Below are 19,890 nucleotides of genomic sequence, written 5' to 3'. Positions count from 1 at the left end.
CTTTTTTATGTTAATACAATAGTATTAACATTAAGATTGTAGTACGCGGCTCCACTCCGAGTCTCTCTCGGGTGATGAACTTCTCATCGTATCTCTAAGGGAGATGCCAGCCACCCGTCTGAGAAAACTAATTTCAGCCACTTGTATCCGCAACCATATTCCTTCGGTCATGACCCACACTTCATGACCATTGGTGAGAGACCGAGAGCTTTGCCTTCTGGCTCAGATCTCTTATCGTCACAACAGTGCGGTACATCGACTGCAATACCGCTACTGCTGCTCCGATTCTCCGGCTGATCTCCTGCTCCGTCCTCCCCTCACTCGTGAACAAGACCCGGAAATGCTTAAACTCCTTCACCTGGGGCAAAAGTCTCATTCCCTACTTGGACTGCACAATCCATCGGTTTCCTGCTAGAACCATGGCCTCAGATTTGGAGATGCTGATCCTCATTGCAGCCGCCGCACACTTGACGGCAAACCGATTCAGTGAGAGCTGAAGGTCTCGGACCGATGGTGCCATCAGGACCACATCAACCGCAAAAAGCAGTGAAGCAACCCTGAGCTCACCGAACCGTATACCCTCTCCGCCACGACTTCGCCTCAAGATCCTGTCCATGAATATCACAAACAGGATAGGTGACAAGGCGCAGCCCTGGCGGAGGCATAACAGAATCATTATTGAAATAAGCGCTATACCAGCCTGCTTTGCGTTTTGACCTGTAACGCTTAAATTTGGTCTATATATTTGGCTTCCAAAGTTTGTGGGAAGGGCCTATTTAACAAAACATGACAAAAATCATGGAGGCAATGTCCGACAACACAGAGCCAAAGTGATTTCACTTAGACCGAAAGGGGATGCCACAAAAGTTGTTAAAAGTTACTGATTGTTGCATGATTTCTTTTTTTTCACCAAATTAGGTACACATGATCCCCTCATTAAACAAATAGCTTTTTGATATTCCATACTGTTTGCCTGTAAATTGGCTTTCACATTTTCTTTCAAAAAATGCCTTCCAACAACCCCAAATTGGAATCGCATGTTGAGGGTCCTCTGTAGAGTACACCTCCAAAAACACTTTCACTTATGACCATAGGTTGCGCCACAAATGTGACAAGTTGAACCGCATGTCATTCAGTCCCCCCCCAGATTTCGACGGCTGCAACACAGCCCTGGGTAGGCCACACCGGCCTGGTGGAGATACGCGTTCCGCGGAGTGCCCCTTTCCAGTTGATATTGCAATGTAATATTGACTGAATGTCAGCCTTGTGTAGCTCTTAGGGGGGGTAAATTCACTGGGAACCACTGTACGCATATTTGACAACCTCACGTCAGGCGAACCATTATATCACGGCGCTCCTCTTAGGCTGCTGTGCGGTTCCGATGGAGCCCAGCATTCTTGGGGTCTCCTGGGTCAGGCCTGTTAATGAGTGGCGGACAGGGGCCCGCGCGGGCCAGCGCCGGGCCAACTCCTAGACGCTCCAAGGCAAACAAACTGAGGCCCGTTTAACCAAACACATTGTTCTGCGCCAGACGAGGGGAGTGCTAGCGCTGGGGCAATATTTGTGCCGCTGATACCAAAATAAAACCACCGAAGGTTTACATACCTCTCTTTGTGGGACAGTGTTTAGGAAATGGTATTTGGGTTGGAAGCAGTGTACATGGGAAGATTTTGTAACATTATGTTACATCGGAGAAGAGGGGTGGGGGGTGTCAGGACTGGGAACATTCTGGGTACAGAGAAGAAAGCTAGGCAGCATTTCATTTGATTTATCATACCTGTGGGGACACAAACTGGCCAGGCTGCGTCGCTGAGGCAATAACCTCTGGCTGTCCTTCGAGCCACAAAATCTTCAAGGGGTTTTCGTTGAATCCGCTTTCATTCTTAAATGCCAATTCCTGAGGACACAAAACAACTTGTGAGTATGTCTGCCAAGAGCGTGTTTTCCTTTCTTTTATTTTTTCGGTAACTTATGAATCCCAGCTCTTTCTCCCGACGGTGTTCATAAAGTTTTGTTGTGTCTTTCACTCCGACCTTTGTGTGATGTGAATATTATAGCACTGGTGAAAAAATGCAAATGCAAAACATAGGAGGGTGAACTTCTGCTGCTGACAATCCCCCCCAACCCCTGCTTGAAGCGGTGCTCAGGCCCTGAGATGTGCCAGGGAGACCACAGACCATGAGTCCGCTCCCCAGCGGGACGGCAGATATGTCCTCTGGAGCGGAACCACGCGACGTGGTGGAGCACCACAACAAAAAAGGCACACCATTATAACGAGGGCCCCGAGGACCCAGACGCTGGGGAACAATGAGGCGGCTCAAGTCCTTCCGTCTGCTGGTTCCCATCAGTGCCCAGACATCGCCACGGGATGAATACAGTGACTTTTGGGGGCGCACAGTCTCGGGGCTCGGGGACTGGCAATCAATGACACTTGTCATACTTGGTAATAATCAAGCTGAGGTCACATTGGATGGCAGCGTTATAGCGACTAGGTAAACAAATCCACCATGCAGATGCACGCCTCGAGAGGCATTTTTCGTCGGGGGAGCAAACAGGCTCGAGGACAATGTCTGGTCGAAGAGTTAGGTACTTACAGCTGCTCTGACGGTTGCAAATTCGACCACAGCACTTCCTTTCTTCTTACTCGACACAAGCACATTCAAAACATCCCCGTACTGGAGGTGAAACCAGGAGAAAGAAAGAAAGGAAAAGAGAGATGGGAGAGAGAGATGCAAAACATTCAAATTAGTATTTCCTGCAACAGCGCAAACCATGACCATGGAAATGGAAGCAAACACAGACTTGAAAACCCAAAACAATGGTGAATACAACAGCCGTCTGGAATAAAACTTGGGCATACAATATGAGTCTTCTTTGTCTCTGTAAAGCTACATCTCAAATGTCACACAATTTGAATTTGCTCTCACGTAAGGGAACAATCCAGGCAGTCACAATGACAAAGACAAATACTACTAATGTGACCTTGTGATATTTCAAAACGGAGGACCCTGGGACATGTCAAGTATGCTAGAGAGGTCATCATTTTAGCTGTCCCTTGCAGTGCGAGACCCTGCAATGAACCATGTTCTTGGATGGAGGCTGAAATGAACCATGGCCCTCATTCAGTTCACTGCCACTTAGACTGAGCACAGGGATGAAGGCTTGGACGCAGGAACTCAGGAATGGAGGCGGGGGAAGTGGCTGGACAGGGTCTGTGCCAGGGCTGTTAACTGACCCCTATGTCCAAGAAGATGGACAGTGGAGGAGGAGAAAGAGGAGGCTGAGACTGGGGAGGTGAATAGCTGATCCCTCTCAATGAAAATGAAAAAGCGAAAAGGATTTTTGGCCCATTGTTACGTTCCTCTGGGTTTGTTCCCGTAAATGTATGTGTCACCTGAAACAGAGGCCATCTGTCATTAGGACACACAGAGCTAAGAGAAGAGATCTGGGAGCACAGAAGAGCAAGGAGGAGACAGCTGAGAACCTCATTCCTGGGAAGTCAGGCTCTCTGGGAACGGGGACACGTCAGGAATGTTAATGGAGGTCGAGGACGCTCCAGAGCAGGCCAAAAGCGACAAACGAGAGTCTCTGAAGGCCCCTATTTCATAAAATCTAAATATCTTAATATGTCTCTTTTTTCCCTCCAGAGAAGATGTAATAGTTTTGTGCGGCCAAAGTACATACGCGTGCGTACAAACACAAACATACAGAGCAACTCGCTTTCCCACACAGGGGCGGCTACCTGCCACTCATCGAGGCTTGCCACGTCAAACAGTAAAGTTTTCCCCCCCCCCCCAACTCCACTCTCAGTAGTTAAGAATTTAAAAACACTATTTATGTGCAGTCTATATTCTGAGGCCCTGCCCTCCACCCCCCCGCCTGAAGCCATATTGATTTGAGTGCGTGCGGGAGAGAGATTGACGTTCGTGACACTTGCCCTATCCTCGTTCCGGGCCGAACCGACGCCCCCGCCACGGAGCCCCTGTGGCGGTTCACAGCACAAGGTGGTAGCGGGGTTGCATGAGAAGAGCACATTTCCCGGTGACTCCCTTGGCACTGCTAAACTTGCCTGGTAACAGGGGGCACTAACAATGCTGTGCGTGGCTTTAAAAGGGCACCACAACGTTGCCCTCAGCACTTTCACTGCAACAAAACTTAATGGGCCCCGTTTAAGGGGAAGAATAAACCCACGCACAGGGCTGATGTCATGCAGACCTCGGATATAGCCGGACATGGGCGGGTTTTGTTGTGTACAGGCGCTTGCAGGTCTGAGCGGAGGGAGGGGGGAGGTTGGACGAGGGGGGTTGGGCGGTAGACGGGACTTCACATCACCTGTATGTATCGAGTGTGTTTTTGCACCATCTACTTGTGGCGGCGAGTATGTTATGTTTAGGGCACGCACCTTTTGAAGAAGTCTGTGGAGAATGTCTTGAGAGTATCCCCCATTGGACTCGTCCTCTTTTTTACACTTCCACTTCAACTAGAAAGGAAGAAAAAAAGGTCAGAGAGGAGAAATGTCAATATTGTTTTACAAAGATAACTGTCATTTGGACACGTCTTCTTCATGTAGATAGCAGTAGCACATCGGACTGAGACACACTGGTATTGTCTGGCTCAAACCTTTTCGTGTCAAGGACCCCCAAATTGACACTTATTAGCCCGCGGACCCCCATTTGAAAATATATGCCAGGGACCCCCATAAGAGAAGATTGTTACGGCTCTAGTAGTGATTCTCAACCATTTTAATTCCAAGGACCCCAGTTTGACATGCATTAGGCTACGTACGGACCCCCATTTAATGGCATTTCTATCTCTGGGACCCAAATATATATTGTAAATTCAATGTTAATTACAAATGGAACCAAATGGACCGGTTATGGTCCATTTGATTCCATTTGTACACTGTCTGAGTTACAGACCCATAAGGGTCCATTTGGTTCCTAACTATCCATCATTTAGCTGGGGATCCCCTGGAACTCCCTCAAGGACCCCTGGGGGTCCCCGGAACCCACTTTGAGAACCAATGCTTTAGACCAGTGGTTATCAAACAGTGTCCAGAGGGTGCCTAGGGATTTTGTGACTACCACATTAATATTGCAATATATAACTATACAAAAACGCACAAAATATGTTTTACTTTACTGCACTATTGTGCACTCATTTCCCAATACAGAGGCAAATTCTATACCCCAAAAAAAACAATGTAATACACTTTCAATCATGTCATTATAGACAAAATTTTGCTTTTATACATTTTACATTACATACATTATAAAATGTTTTCAGAATAGCAAAAATAGCTGATCTACAAGCTCACAACGCGTCGCATCGCAATGCGCTGTGAGCTTGAAAGTATGAAATACGGCGTAAGTGAATAAACTTTGTATTTATCATTAGTAGTGATCGGCGTGATCGCAAGTGTTAGGGAATATTTTGCATGGATATGAATACAGGTGCGCCTTGAGATTCTGACTCGCCATTTGGTGTGCTTTGGGCACACAAAGTTTGAAAAGCACTTAGACAGGGTTAGACAGATAGTGGATCTCATTTTGAAAATAGGCCTTAAGTTGGTTAACGCCGTATCACCATCTCTGTCCTTCTTACGTGAAATTATTGGGCAGTTTCTTATATCCATTAACACATCACAGCTGGGTCGAGCGCATATCACACCAACTATTTGGAATGGTATTATACATGGCAGGCAGAAAGACGATGATTAAGCTCCAAGCATTCTGTTCACTGTCAGACAAATTGAATTTCTGGGAACCGCCCGAGTCTCATATGCTCTTTTACCAAGAGTTATGCTGAAAATGCACGCGGTCCTTCCAAGAGAACACTCCGCTACCCAACGATAACCTTCGCACCCATTCATCTCCTAATGAGGCGTAGGAGCATTTCGGGGTGACGTCCGCAATTTAAGCCCATACAGACACATTACTGGAGAAGCTCTCCTTGCTACCAGTTGAAACAACCTTGCAGAGATTGAGGCCATTTGCGACGCCCAACTGGTTTTGGTTAAAGTGATACAAGGTGGGGGGCCACTGTCAATACATATAATAATTACTACTACTACTGCATATCACAAGAAACATTTAATGTGTGTGTGTGTGTGTGTGTGTGTGTGTGTGTGTGTGTGTGTGTGTGTGTGTGTGTGTGTGTGTGTGTGTGCAAATCGTATTGCTGATTCTGAAATGTCATAGTGTAATAACACACAGTTTAACACAATTACAACATTTAACCATTTAACTAAATATATTTTGTCACAAAATTATGCAATTGCAAAGGAGTGGATTTGGCGCTATGAGAAAGATAAAGCACGGATATATATCCTGCTGTCCAGAAAAAAATATGAAAGTTTCTAGGATAAAATATTTTAATAAGGAATACATTAAGGTTTTAAATTCAGCTGTTATCAATTCACAACACATGTATCAATACCATTTTCAAAGTCAGACTGTTAAATGTTTCCAACAATCATATTTAGTCATACTTCCATCCACATCGTTATCCACACTTTTAACCAATTTCAACCTGGTGTCCCCATTTTGGCCATTTTCAAAACGAATTGTGAGCTTATAAATCTGATTAGTTTTTCCGCTATTTTTGAAAGTATAAAATTATTAAAGGGATAGTTCACCCCCTCTTTTCTATCGATTAGTCACCCCATGAAGACTTGATTTCATGGTTATTTTCATAGTTTTTGTCGCATTCCTAAAGCCAATAATTTGATGACCGGCAGCGGTTCCGGTAGGAGACACAAAGAGTCTCCTTTGTGTCTCCTATCGGAACCGCTGCCTACCGGTCCGCTGGTCATCAAATTATTGGCTTAGGAATGCGACAAAAACAAAAATATCCATGAATTCAAGTCTCCATGGGTGACTAATCGATAGGAAAAAAATATTAATTTGGGGTGAACTATCCCTTTAAGTCAGGGGTCTTCAACCTTTTCAGGCCAGGGACCCCCAAACTGATGGGGTGATGGAGCAGGGACCCCCTACCTACCTCGTAGGGTAGGGGGTAGGCTACCACATATTAATATATATCGTATATTTATGTATAAAATTGAGTTTTATATGTATAAACATGAAAAAATGGTTGCCTGCTCCTACGCACAGGTTGTCCCAGTAGGTGTGCAAAAGGACCTCGTTGTCTTTTCTCTTCAAAATATGTATAAACATACCATGTTATTGTGCATTCAATACTAAGCTATTCAAATATGTCATGTTATGTTTAAAGACAAATTGACATTTTTTGAAAAAAATAAAATAAAAACAAGTTTTTAAAAACAAAAATATTGTTTAAATCAAACAACAATTTCGCGGACCCCTGCAGTACCTCCGCGGACCCCCTAGGGGTCGCGGACCCCCTGTTGAAGACCTCTGCTTTAAGTATATGGCCTGCTTTGGCCGTAGTACATTATTTATTTTGGTCATGGGTACCAGTCATTGACAGTCATTTCTTTGTATATTTCAGTAATAGGCTTTGCATATTTAAGTTATTTGTCATATCTGCCCTGTGCAAAGTTTGTTTATAAAGCCTAAAAGGCTAACAGAAAGGTAATTATGTTCGATGCCAAAAACACGATTAAATCATTAATGGCAATTATTTGCATGTTAATCATCAACTAACATTTCATGATCGTCATAGCCCTAAATGTTCCTGTGTATGTGAACATGACATGTAACACCGTAAGACTCAATGCTGCTGTTTGTTTTAACTTACTTAGCACACCGGCGCACTAAGATGGCTATCAATCTTTAAAACCAGATTAAATATCTAAACACATTAGCTAACCTTCCCCAGTGTCCGTTAATATGCGCACAGGCTGGGCGCTTTCCAAGAGGAAATATAATAAGGCCCTCTCTTTGCGTAGTTACGGGCCCCCTGACGACGTCGGGCCTACACCGGAGGAATGGGCGTCAGAGGGCAGCCTATATGTGCGTAGCAGTGGTCTCAAAACACATCACCAAATGGCTTAGTTTTGATTTTTTTTCTTTTTACTCGTATAGAAATTCCTTGGAGGTTCAGCCTGTGTTTACTTTTCACTCAGGTGGAGATGGTTCGTCCTGATCCAACCACTCCACCACCACCTCCACCTCCTCTCCATCCCCAAGAATCTCAACCCTCTCACTGTGAACCTCTCCTCCCAGGCCCATCTCCCAACTACAAAGAAAACATACGTAGGTACTTTTTTTTCTCCCATAGAAGAAACGCTTACTTTTAATTTGGGGGTCACCCGGCTGCTGTTGGAAAGTCTCCCCGCTCCGGAGTCTGAGAGAGAGAGGAAAGGGGGTGAGAGACAAGACAAGAGGAGGGAAGAAAAACAAAGACACAATTGTTCGAGTGAGAAATACGCCCTGTGAAGATGAGCAGTTGGAAACGTTTCCTTTTTTTTTGTTGTTTTTGTTAAAGTGGTCAATGATGTGTGCCTGAGACAGTTGTGTTTCATCTCAGGGGGATGGACAGTCATTTCAAATTGACTATCTATGGTTAACGTCTGACCATCCAATCCACTCCTTCGCCAGACCAGTTTTCGCTCCAGGCGGATGACCCGTCGGGTTTCCTCCCTGATCTGGAACAGAGCGCTGATCCCCAGGAGGGCCCGATCGCGTGCGAATAAAGAGGGACTCGGCGGAGACGTGCTGAAAATGCATGAGCTATGGTGCAGCCGCAAAAAAAATGGGTTTAGTTTAGGGGCCACAACCCAGCACTGCCTTAAAAATACCCAAAGTTCCATTGTCATACTTTCCTAGACACTTCCAGCCACAGGAGCGAGGCATCCAAAGCTCATCCATAGCTATGCTATATCGTGTAAGTGAATGTTTGATGGGGGCTTTTGATGGGCTTTTGTCTGTGCGCGCCACTGTGCGTGCGTGTGTGTGTGTGAAGAGAGCGCGAGAGACATCTGGCGTGTCTGAGCTCTCTAGCGAGGCCTTGACATTGCCAGTAAACTAAAATAAACCTTTGGAGTCAGTGTTTTTAGAGTTCCCTGTTTACTCTGCTGCACCATAAATTCAAAAGCAAATGCAGTGGCCGTTATTGTCATTATATGAATAATATCTGGCAAGTCTCAGAGTGGCTGTTGACTGTTATGATTTACTGGAGGTATTTGGACCGACAGACAGCGTTGATGGACAGTGTTGGGGGGTGGGAGGGGGGTTGAAATTATAGTGACGATGGAGGGGACAGACATTTGTTTATATATAAATGTTGTAATTTCAATTCAAATTCAGTTCCTAAGATTATTGTGCCAGTTTAACCTGTTTCAAACTGGCATTCCTATTTTCGGCATTTCATTATTGTCAAAGGTTTTTAAGCAATTTCGGGGGGCCACAGTTCGAGACGGCTACCTGTTTGGGGTTCCTTGGCATGGGAAAGTTTGTGAACCCCTGCCCTGGATAGTGAAAGGTAAAGTTTTGTAGGCCAAGTACATATGCACACGAACATGAATTCACAAATGCACAGCTATTCAACAGCGCCCAGGTAGCAGTTAAGGTCCTTACACACCGGCGAATATGCGAATATACGCAAAATTCGGACTCGTTCCGAATAATTAAAAGACGCTTTTTTCGCTCCGCGAAACTGGTGTGGAAGCTTGCATTGACTTTATAAGGTTTTAAAAAAAAACTTAATATTCGCATGAAAAAAATCGCTCCGGTGTGTAAGGACCTTTAGGGTTCAGCGTCTTGCCACTTCGCTGTGATGTCGGAGGACACAATTCGGGATAATAATGTCAGGAGGCTCACATCATTTTCATATGCTTAATCATGACAGCCCGTGCAGCGGAAGCTCTGAAAATGTGCAAAAAAATCATCCGATGTCCGGCCCCACTTCGCTTTTGTAGTCGCGTAAATAAATCTTACTCTAAATCAAATTAGTCAAAACCTATCTAGCTTGTAGCTTAGCAAAAATGGAATGTTCAAAAGATATTTTTGAGATATTTAAAAAATGATTTTCATAAACATCAGATGACAGCTCCTATTCGTGGCTTTCAGCTGGCACAGTTACAGACTATTCACCTGTTTCCTAGGCTGTGTGCTTTCCACTTCCTGTCGATTTGATCCAATGAAATCCAATGAAACTGGTCAGATGACCAATGATATGCAATGAAATCGACAGGAAGTGGAAAACACACAGCCTAGGAAACAGGTGAATAGCATTTGAAGATTGTGAAAGGGTTGAGAGTAGGAGGAGCCAGGATTGAACCTGGAGCCTTCTGACTCACAGGCAACCACTTCCCCTCCTATATGGCCGTATTGGACCGGGTCACTCAGTGCAGAGCTGGGCTCCGCTGCACAATCTCACAACGCGTCGCAGCGCTGTGAGCTTGTAGATCTGCTATTTTAACTATTTTGTGAACTTTTTTTAAGCTTTTCGCCTATAATTACATGCCCAAAACAGGGATGAATTGTTAATCGATTGTTTTATTAAATGATCGATTATTCCTTTATAATCCTTTAAAATGGGATTAACTGTTGCACCCCTAATTGTAATACCTGTCTGTGTCCTGTCTGCTGGGTGCTGCTGCTGTTCCTCCCTCTCCCTTCGGATCTGTTCTTTGATCCGCCGTTGCTCCTCCTCCAGCTGCCTGGAACCCTCCTCTCTCAAACGGGCAATCTGGTGGTGGGTGCACACTTAGCCTTTATTTAACCCATTAAGACCTGAGGCCGAGTCTACAAATGCCTTCTAAATCAGTAGTTCTCAAAACTTTTTCGTGTCAAGGGCTCCCCATCTGAAAATAGGGTCCCCCCAGAAGACAAAATTTGTGTTCAACATTTTTACGATTTTTTAAAAAATGCTAAAAAATAGCAGATGTACAAGCTCGCAGCGCGGCACGAAGTGACACACTGTGAGCTTCTACATCTGCTGTTTTTGAGAACCACTGTTCTAAACCACTGTTCAAAATATTTTTTTTTGCAAAACGTTGCTATATAGCAAAAAAAATAAAAATGACAGATACTTTCCTGGTTTTAATGGGTTACCTCGCTGCGTGACACCGTCGTATGAAATACCCCATGTCAACAAAACATGTTATGTTATTAGTTTTTTACCATTTCAGATTTTTTTCACCTCAAATTAAATGCCCAAAATAGAGCAGGTGTGGTGAAGTTTTTAACCAGGTTAATTCCCAGAACCAGAAGTACCAGTTCTCAGTCATAACAACAACACATTGGGTGTGGGGGGCAGCCAGGCACATACACATTATGTAAAGTACACACAGACACTCATGCATAAAGTACACACACACACACACGCAGCACAATACAAATATTCTGGCTTTGAAAGCTGGCAAAGTGAACAGCATAGAACTTGATACCAAGTGCAAATGAGCTACGAATGGGATTTTTACCAACGTCACGGCGTCACACTCCCATGCTAAATCACAACAAGAAAACACATGCTTTGCCTCAGGGAACGAGCGTAGATCACTTGTTCTTATCATCTCAGACAACACCACCACCACCCGCCCACCAGTGTTGCCAGATTTGAGAGATGTGAGAGAAATAAGCAACCAGGTCTAGGAAAACAAGCCCAAAAGAAGCGACTAGGCCACATGAGCACTTTAAACCTATGTACTGTATAGGGCATAGCAGTGGCGCCACAGACACGTAAATGTTTTCCATAGAGATTTCTGAAAATATTTCTATAAAAATATAATTATACATATAATATTTGAAAACCACAAAAAAGGATATTTATTATATACTAGTCCATACCCGGGGATGTGCACACTTTTAGTTATGTGTGTGGGCAAGGTGTGTGTTCCTATGAGTCGATGTCTGCCTGGTGACAATTACAACACACACACACACACACACACACACAAGGGGCAGCTTCACACGTTGTGATTCACAGAGAGAAGTTATTGTCCGCAGCCATGAGGCAGGTCGGACGGTCGCCCAGCGAATGGTTCGCGGGGGTCTGCGGACCCCCAGCAAATGTCCGTTTTGAAACATTTTAACAACGCAAATCTGGTACGGGGCTCCCTGGCGCAAAACATTTTCAGATGGAGGTTAGGGACAAATATATATATTAATTTGGGGGTCCATGACATGAAAGTATTTGAGAACCACTGGTTTAAATAATAATTACAAGATGTGGAAGCAAGCCCAAATAAGCAACACTTCAGAAACAAGCTCCAAAAAAAAACGCAACAGCCAATATTTACAAGCAACTTTACAGCAAAAGAAGCCCAAAGTCACTTATAATAAGCGGACATGGCAACACTGCCACCCACTTCCCAATGAGACAGAAAATGGAACAGTGCCACCTACTGGTAATCCTACTCCAACTCCCCCCCAGGTCCACATGGCCCCATAATTACATGCATTAGGCATGTTGAGCGCACGGCTATGACTCACCTCCCGAGCACGCCAAGTCATGCAATATCACCTAATGGGGTTTACTGATAATTATGATATGGCAATGAAGAAAAAGCTTCGACTCAGACCGACAGGGCCTTTGTTCCTGGCCCAAGACCTTGGAGGATTTCAAGTCAATCTGAAGGGAGTATTTGACAAATAACACAATAAATGCACCTGGTTGTGCTTTGTTATTTCCTGGAATGCAGTGGAATACCTCGTTATGCAGTGGTGGGAAGTAACTCAGTACATTTACTCAAGTACTGTACTTAAGTACCATTTTGATGTATATATTTTTTTACTTTACTGGAGTATTTCCAATTTTCAAACCGTTATACTTCTACTCCACTACATCTCAGAGGCAAATATTGTACTTTTACTCCACTACAATAATTTGAAAAACTTTAGTTACTAGTTACTTGATTATTATTACAAAACATACATTAACCACACAATTTCTACATGATGGTATTGATACTTTCACTTTTAAGTAAAAACATTTGACTACTTTTTCAACCACTGAGCATCGTGTCTAAGTTTGAAATCCCCTGTGGTTTGTTCACCTCACTGCAGTGCGTTGCATATAATCTCTCATACATAATCTTACGTTAGATGTGTTATTATTATTTATGCATGACACGATGCAAAACCAAATATAAATCACAGGCATTAAGAGTATTTTACCTCCTCCTCGAGAGTCCGGGTGATTTTCACCTCATCCTGGCTATGGGTTTCAGCCTGTCGCTCTCTGGTCTCAAGGTCTGTTAACACACACACCCGCGCACGCACACACACACACACACACACACACACAATTTAGGGACAGGTCTTCTTCCTGAACCCAGAGTCAAAACTAATGTGAAGAGGCACCACATTATCTGGAACGCTGCAGGTCTGCTACAACCCACAATTCTTTGAAATCAACCTTTCTATTTGCCACTGCACTTTTACTGAGGTTAACTCAATTTATTTTATAATCATTTCTTATGCACAGGATTTTTTTTTTTTAATTTGTTCTTGTTTTTAATTATATTCAAATCTTCTTTAATATTGTCTCAGTTAATGCTTTGTGTGTTAATGTCTAATGATTCATGTTTTGTGTAAAGCGCTTTGAATTACCGTTTAAATGTGCTATAAAAAATAAACTTTGCCTTGCCTTACGTCACAAGCAGACGACCAATGAACACAAATATGTAGATATGTGACATGTGTGATATAAGCAGGGATGCATTGGTCATGGGACGCGCCGCGCAACCCCTTTTTTGAGGAGGAGCACACGCACACGCACACGCACACGCATCGATTTAAAACAACCCTTAATTCACACCTCAACAAAGTTTACAAAGGCTCCCGACTGCCGGGTGTCACACCAGCATGAATTAACATAGGAATGAGCCTAGATGCATATCAATTGTCCATTGTGTGACCTGTAGTGTAGGTGTTAAGCCACGTGCCCCACGACTAACAAAATCACCAATACAACACTGGATATAAGAGCAGTGATTCTCAACCTGTTGGCCGGGGACCACTGGTGGGCCATGAGGAAACTGCAAGTGGGACCCCAAATAACTGGCCAAGTATTAATTTGTTAATGATAATATAATTATATATTTTTTCTTTAAAACCTTGAAAAAATATTATTTACTTTGTGATATTAATAAATAGGAACATAAAGTGTACTATGTTAGTTCCATTGATCCAAGCCTGAATACAATCGATTGATCGATCATTAAAATATATTTGTGCATTTGAAAAGCAATCAAGTATCACGTAAACATGTGCTATTTACAACAAAAAAAATTAATGCTTGTGTTTTTCCATATTATAAAATGAACCGCCAAAATGATATGTATTTGGCCGCGGACCCCCATCTGAAAATGTTTTGTTCCAGGGACCCCCCCCTCCCCAGAAGAGAAGATTTGTGTTAAAACATTACAACGTTACAACCTTTTCCAAACACTTTCAAGATTTTTAAAAAATGTTCAAAAATAGCAGATATACAAGCTCGCAGCGCTGCACGAAGTGACGCGCTGTGAGCTTGTATATCTGCTATTTGAGAATAGCCAAAATCTAAAGTGATGCTTTCCAGGTTTTAATGGGTTAAGCATACGGTATTAAGATCTGTTTGGGTTCAGATAACATTTTACCATCATTTACCATCATTTTGTACTATATTAAACTTATTTTACCGTCATTTTATGGTCTACTCTAAATTAATCAATAAAATAATCGAAAACAATAATTGATAATTGATCAAAATAATCTGGCACTTACCGAGTTTAATCTTCTTTCTCTTGTCATCTAATTTCCTGGTCCTCTCCTCGGCTTGTTTCTTGGCTTTGCAGATCTGGTCGTAGGCAGCCTGAAAACACACAGTGGGGTTTGCTCACCATGTGAGTGTAGAAATGGACGCAGATAAATCCACTGTAACATTGTCAGACTGACATCAACAGCACTGAGGATTTTTTTTACTGTGTACAAGCATATGACTGGCTGGTGAATGATGCCTGTGACCTTACCCTGGCTGCAGCATCGGTTAGAATCTCTAAAGCCTCGGATAACTGGTGGAAGAGGTCAGCTAGAGACAGAGAGAAAGAGAAGAATGATGATCAATAAGTGTGGACTTCTAACTAACTACACATATCCAACAGAAGTGCAGCATAGCATAGCAGCAGAAGCATAGCATAGCATGGTATAGAATACATAGTAGTCATGACTGATGACACAACAGTGATCTGATATATCTACTGTAACTGCCTAAAAGTGCAGTCTGTGAGCAGTGGTGAAGTAACTAAATACATTTACTAGCAGAAGACAAGGCAAGGCAAGTCATGGCGGAGGAGATAGCCCTTCTATCACTTTACTGATGAAAATGACAGTGACTATTAAGTGACTGCGATAGCGATAAGTGGTATTATGGCTCAGAAATACAGAAGAATTACAATATATTTGAATATACCGTACATAAATTATTCAGATGAAATTTACTTCATTGCTATATATTTTTCAAACAATAATATTAAACCCGTCTTTGATTGTCCTTCTTTAGAAGCAAGTCACCCAGACTGATCATCTGTTTAATCCTGAAGCAAGGAGTGCTACGGGGGGGCAGGAATTTTGTAATTTATTTAATTAACCTTTTCACCATTCTATTAAAATAGTTGGGTGGAAGGCTAATGAATGTATATAAAAGTAGCTTTTTTTCATCCACATGTGCTTCTCTAAACTCAAACTAGATAAGAGCATATTCCTCAATAGTAGGAAATGCTGAATGTCATTCAGGGACAAAGTAAAAAATTCAGTCGAAGGATGAAAATATATTGAGAATAGATGTTCATAATATGTGTCCCTTTTTATTAAGGCTAACATTTGAAGATGATCAGTAATGGCTAAACAACAATACACACATGCACTGTACACGAAGCCTGACTAGGGGGCAGTGCGCGAGAAGTGGGGAACTGCAAGGAAGAAGTATGCACTTGGCGTGACGTCTCCGTGCCAACGCTGGAGCCCAGAGCCAACATAAACGGAGACATTTCCTGCATTAAAAAAAGGTGCCTGGAGTCTCACGAAACCTGCTTCCTCTAATGATGTGGCCCGCTCCGTTTTCCGCCCCACACAAGAGCCCGGCGTCTCCATCTAACCCCCCATTAGAGTGCCTCAAGGGGGCTCCTGCTGCAATCACCCCTACCATGCAAAAGAAACGCCCCTCTCGCTGGTTGTCCAGTCTAACCCATTGATACCTGGAACGCATCTGTGTCACTTAAGATTTCTTTAGGCTATTCAAAAATAGCAGATATACAAGTTCATAGCGCGGCACCGAGTGCCGCGCTATGAACTTGTAGATCTGCTATTTTTGAAAAATCGAGGAAAAAAAAAATTGGGTTTTTTTTCCAATTTTTTTTTAGGATTTAGAAGACCTTTCTAGAATCTTCTCAGGTCTCAATGGGCTAATGTACACACACGCACGCACACACATACACGCACGCACACACGCACGCACACACACACACACACACACACACACACAATCCCTTGTCCCCTGTAATATAACCACCACATCACTGCACTATACTGGCGTGTGGCTTAATCACTCACTTATGGTGGGCCTAACGAGGCGATACTGTTACCCCCCGTGGGGAGTGCCGGGGGCACACAAACAGGACACTCTGGAGACCCAACCACCAGTAGAGGGGGTTCGGTTACCCACACGCATATAATGGACTGGAATTAAATCCAACTGGGCAGACCCTGCCGTGGCCACTATGCAGCTCAAAGTGTCACAACATGGGGGGGGGGGGGGGGGTTGTGTGTGTGTGTGTGTGTGTGTGTGTGTGTGTGTGTGTGTGTGTGTGTGTGTGTGTAGAATGAGAGTCATGACCCCCACCTTACCTCTTATGTGCTTGCACGGAGGGGGGGGGGGGGGGGGGCACAGATCCCAATGCTCGCCTCGCTCTCGTGCAAGAGGGTCTAAATCCGTCCATGTGCAAGTTAGAGCGAGGCCCTCCAAACCACGACTTTTCCATTTCTGGGAAACCGACCCCCTGCTTTTCTATTATTCCCCTCACCCCCCCCCCCCACCCCAACCATTACCCACTCATTCCACCAGCACTTTTTTTTCCTGACATAATCAGGAATTGTCTGAACCGTCCAGCAACCGCACAAACCTCACTTGAAACGACCAGCCTTTTGTCCAAGGTGCGTCTCTCCCCCCACCGTGACAAAAAAAAAAACTATATTGAAATTTCCTGGTCTAATTGCTGACATGTTGGTTGGCGACAGGCCCTCAGATGCATTCAGGAAGCCAAGGAGGTTTTACAGAGAGGAGACGCTGATAGCGACAGTGGTTGTTGGTCTGGTTGGGCCGAGTTGTCACTGGTTAGCAGGACTGGCAGCAGAAAACAGCCACTTGTTTAGATAAAATATGGCCGCCTGTTGTCTGATAAGGCTGCCCTTTCTGAAGGTTATACTCTTAACCGGACATGGTGGTCATTTTAATCTTGCACCATACTTGCGGGGTCAGAAACTCGGTCGCGACCACCCCAAGTGTGCTGTAAGCAAAATGGCCTCCATGTGGTCATGGGGATGTCAATATGTACAGTAGCACAGTTTGGTGAGATATCCACGACAGACATAGTTTTTATTTAAATGCTTTTACTCTATTTGCTGTAGGCCTGACCTCGACTAAGGATTTGTTTAGTCGAATCTAATTGCCGACTAATTGCCAATAGTCGACTGGCAGTCGACTAATAAAAAAAAATTATTTAATTTTTATGGCCAAAATACATTTTATTTCAAAGGGCCAAGTCTACACAGTTTGTTTTGTGTCTCCAGCAGAGTTTCTAGTGTCTCTATCTCTCTCTGGAAGAGGTTGAACATGAACTCTGCAGCCGCACTGAGGCGCTCCAACACAAACAATACCAATACAAAGACGAGGAATAAGAAGAATAAAGTGGAAGTTACGTGTGGTTGCAGGTGTAGACTTGGCCAAAAAAAAATGTAAAACATTTTTGGCCCTTTTTTTTTTTTTTCTCTCGACTAAGAGACACGCAGTCGACTCTGACCCCCCGCGACTAACCAGTCGACTAGTCGACTTAGTCGAGGTCAGGCCTAATTTGCTGACTCACCTGCTTTGGGGTTGTCTGGGTTCTTGTCTGGATGGCATGTCAAGGCTTTCTTTCGATATGCTTTCTTGATCTGCGAGACAAAATAGGGTACATACATTTAAGCATAAAGGGAAAACGCTGCCTTCACGTGCAAAAACAAAAAAAAAGCTGGCTTTGGCTGCTGAGGCACGATTCTTGGCGACGCAAAAGTATAAATTCTTACTTTCAGTACCAATTACTCTTTATCATGCAATCCTTGGCGCAGAAGTATGAAGCGTGTGTAAAATTGATGGTCCCATAGAAACGATGGTAAAAAACAAAATGGTAAAATATTGATATGAACACGCTACAGCTAGAAATGCGGTCTTGCCTTGAACAGAGAACCAGGCAGTGACTGTATGATTTGGACCAAATCAACACCTTAGCCCATCCTCTGCTTTGCGTCTTCCTGTCACAATGTTAATGGCATCTAACCACCATAGCGCATAAGGCACTATGAATTACCCTCACAAGAATTCCACGAAATCCACGAGAGCCATCGGCAATTTGCAAGATAAATCTGTTCTGAGTTGGCAGTCGAGTATTATAGCAGGGTTTTACAAAAAATAAAAAATAATAAAAAAACTTGTAATAATATACACAAACAGTACGCTATTGTCTATCACAAAATTGGGACGGCAGCCATTAATATCTTAGGCTTGGAGCCAAACTAAAGAAAAGAAACAATACTTTTGAGCATTGTAATGTCATGTGAGGTTTCTGTCAGGAGAAAAAAAAAATGTTTTCAAGAATTTTTTAACTCTGGGTCACTGCATGGAATGTTAACCATTCTTCAGTCTTTCTTGGGACCAGTTAATGACAAGGTGGTTTTCATTACATCTTTACTCCCCGCGAATGAAAGAGACAGGGGGTGGGGGGGGTGCAAGGTCCCTAGGGAGACTGGGGGGGGCCACTGTGCACAGCGGCTCTTCACTCTACTGCTGGGGCCACGTACGACACACACACACACACATGCGTGCGTGCGTGCGCAAGCACATGCATGAATATCATGCATAGGTTTTGCACGCCACAGACGCACACAAACACACAAAGACACACGCAATAATAATTCATTCACGCACGTACACGCGCACACACACTCACCACAGGGGAAAGCATCTGAGTCATTTTAAATTTGAGCTAAAAAGCATTATTTATTTTATACTTTGGCTATTAAAAAATCGCAGATACAAGCTCATAGTCATACCCATGAGCTTGTAGATCTGCTATTATTGAAAAATCATGAACATTTGTTCAAATCGTTGAATATATATATTTTTACTAGCAAACGTTTTTAACTCAAATCTTTGCTTCTGGGGGTTGAGATGGGGGTCCACCGCCAAATACATATCATTTTGGGGGTCCTCGACATGAAAACGTTTGAGCACCACTGATATAGAAACATACGTTTTTCAAAAAAACTGTTATGATTTAGTAGACATTTTGGTAGAATCGGCCTCAGGTCTTAATGGGTTAATCAGCCACATGCATGGTTTCACCTCTCCACCCGCAGCGCAAATCAATCTCCTGTCCATCTGTCTGCTGAGACCCAGAGTGAGAGAGAGAGAGAGAGAGAGAGAGAGAGAGAGAGAGAGAGAGAGAGAAATCGGGAGCTCCTTTCCTCATGTCTGGGAAACGTTTGCATTGGACGCCGTGTCCTCTGGCATATATGCAACGTTTCCCTGTGTGTTGTTTTGCACTATTGTATCTGTGGAATGCAGGCCAAAGCAAACAGAGCTGACTGACTGGGGGGAAAAACATGGCAGTATAAGTGAACTGAGGAGAACAGGGTAATCCATCAGTGTCTGAGGCTTTTTAACAGCGACCCCAGTGAGTCTCCATGATAGTAAAAGTTCAGGCACGCTACGCCTGGTGCCTGAAGT

The 19,890-nt window shown here is 43.6% G+C and overlaps 1 protein-coding gene across 1 annotated transcript in view; it reads right to left on the bottom strand.

The window, feature by feature from the left end:
- The window catches only part of dnajc17 (DnaJ (Hsp40) homolog, subfamily C, member 17), a 50,861-nt gene that overhangs the window by 25,740 nt on the left and 5,231 nt on the right, over positions 1-19,890 (bottom strand). Inside the window, exons 2-10 of the mRNA XM_080414886.1 lie at positions 17,990-18,059; positions 14,882-14,940; positions 14,637-14,724; positions 13,047-13,123; positions 10,497-10,617; positions 8,219-8,271; positions 4,403-4,480; positions 2,595-2,675; positions 1,778-1,897 (exon numbers count right to left, since the gene is read on the bottom strand). Of these exons, the coding sequence (XP_080271012.1) occupies positions 1,778-1,897; positions 2,595-2,675; positions 4,403-4,480; positions 8,219-8,271; positions 10,497-10,617; positions 13,047-13,123; positions 14,637-14,724; positions 14,882-14,940; positions 17,990-18,059 (747 nt within the window). The remainder of the gene's footprint in view (positions 1-1,777; positions 1,898-2,594; positions 2,676-4,402; positions 4,481-8,218; positions 8,272-10,496; positions 10,618-13,046; positions 13,124-14,636; positions 14,725-14,881; positions 14,941-17,989; positions 18,060-19,890) is intronic.

The sequence above is a fragment of the Gymnoscopelus braueri genome (genome assembly GCF_963280865.1).
Source record: "Gymnoscopelus braueri genome assembly, chromosome: 19".
Classification (NCBI taxonomy): domain Eukaryota; kingdom Metazoa; phylum Chordata; class Actinopteri; order Myctophiformes; family Myctophidae; genus Gymnoscopelus; species Gymnoscopelus braueri.
The sequence above is the reverse complement of the archived record's forward strand: the minus strand, read 5'-3'. Positions and strand labels throughout refer to the sequence as shown.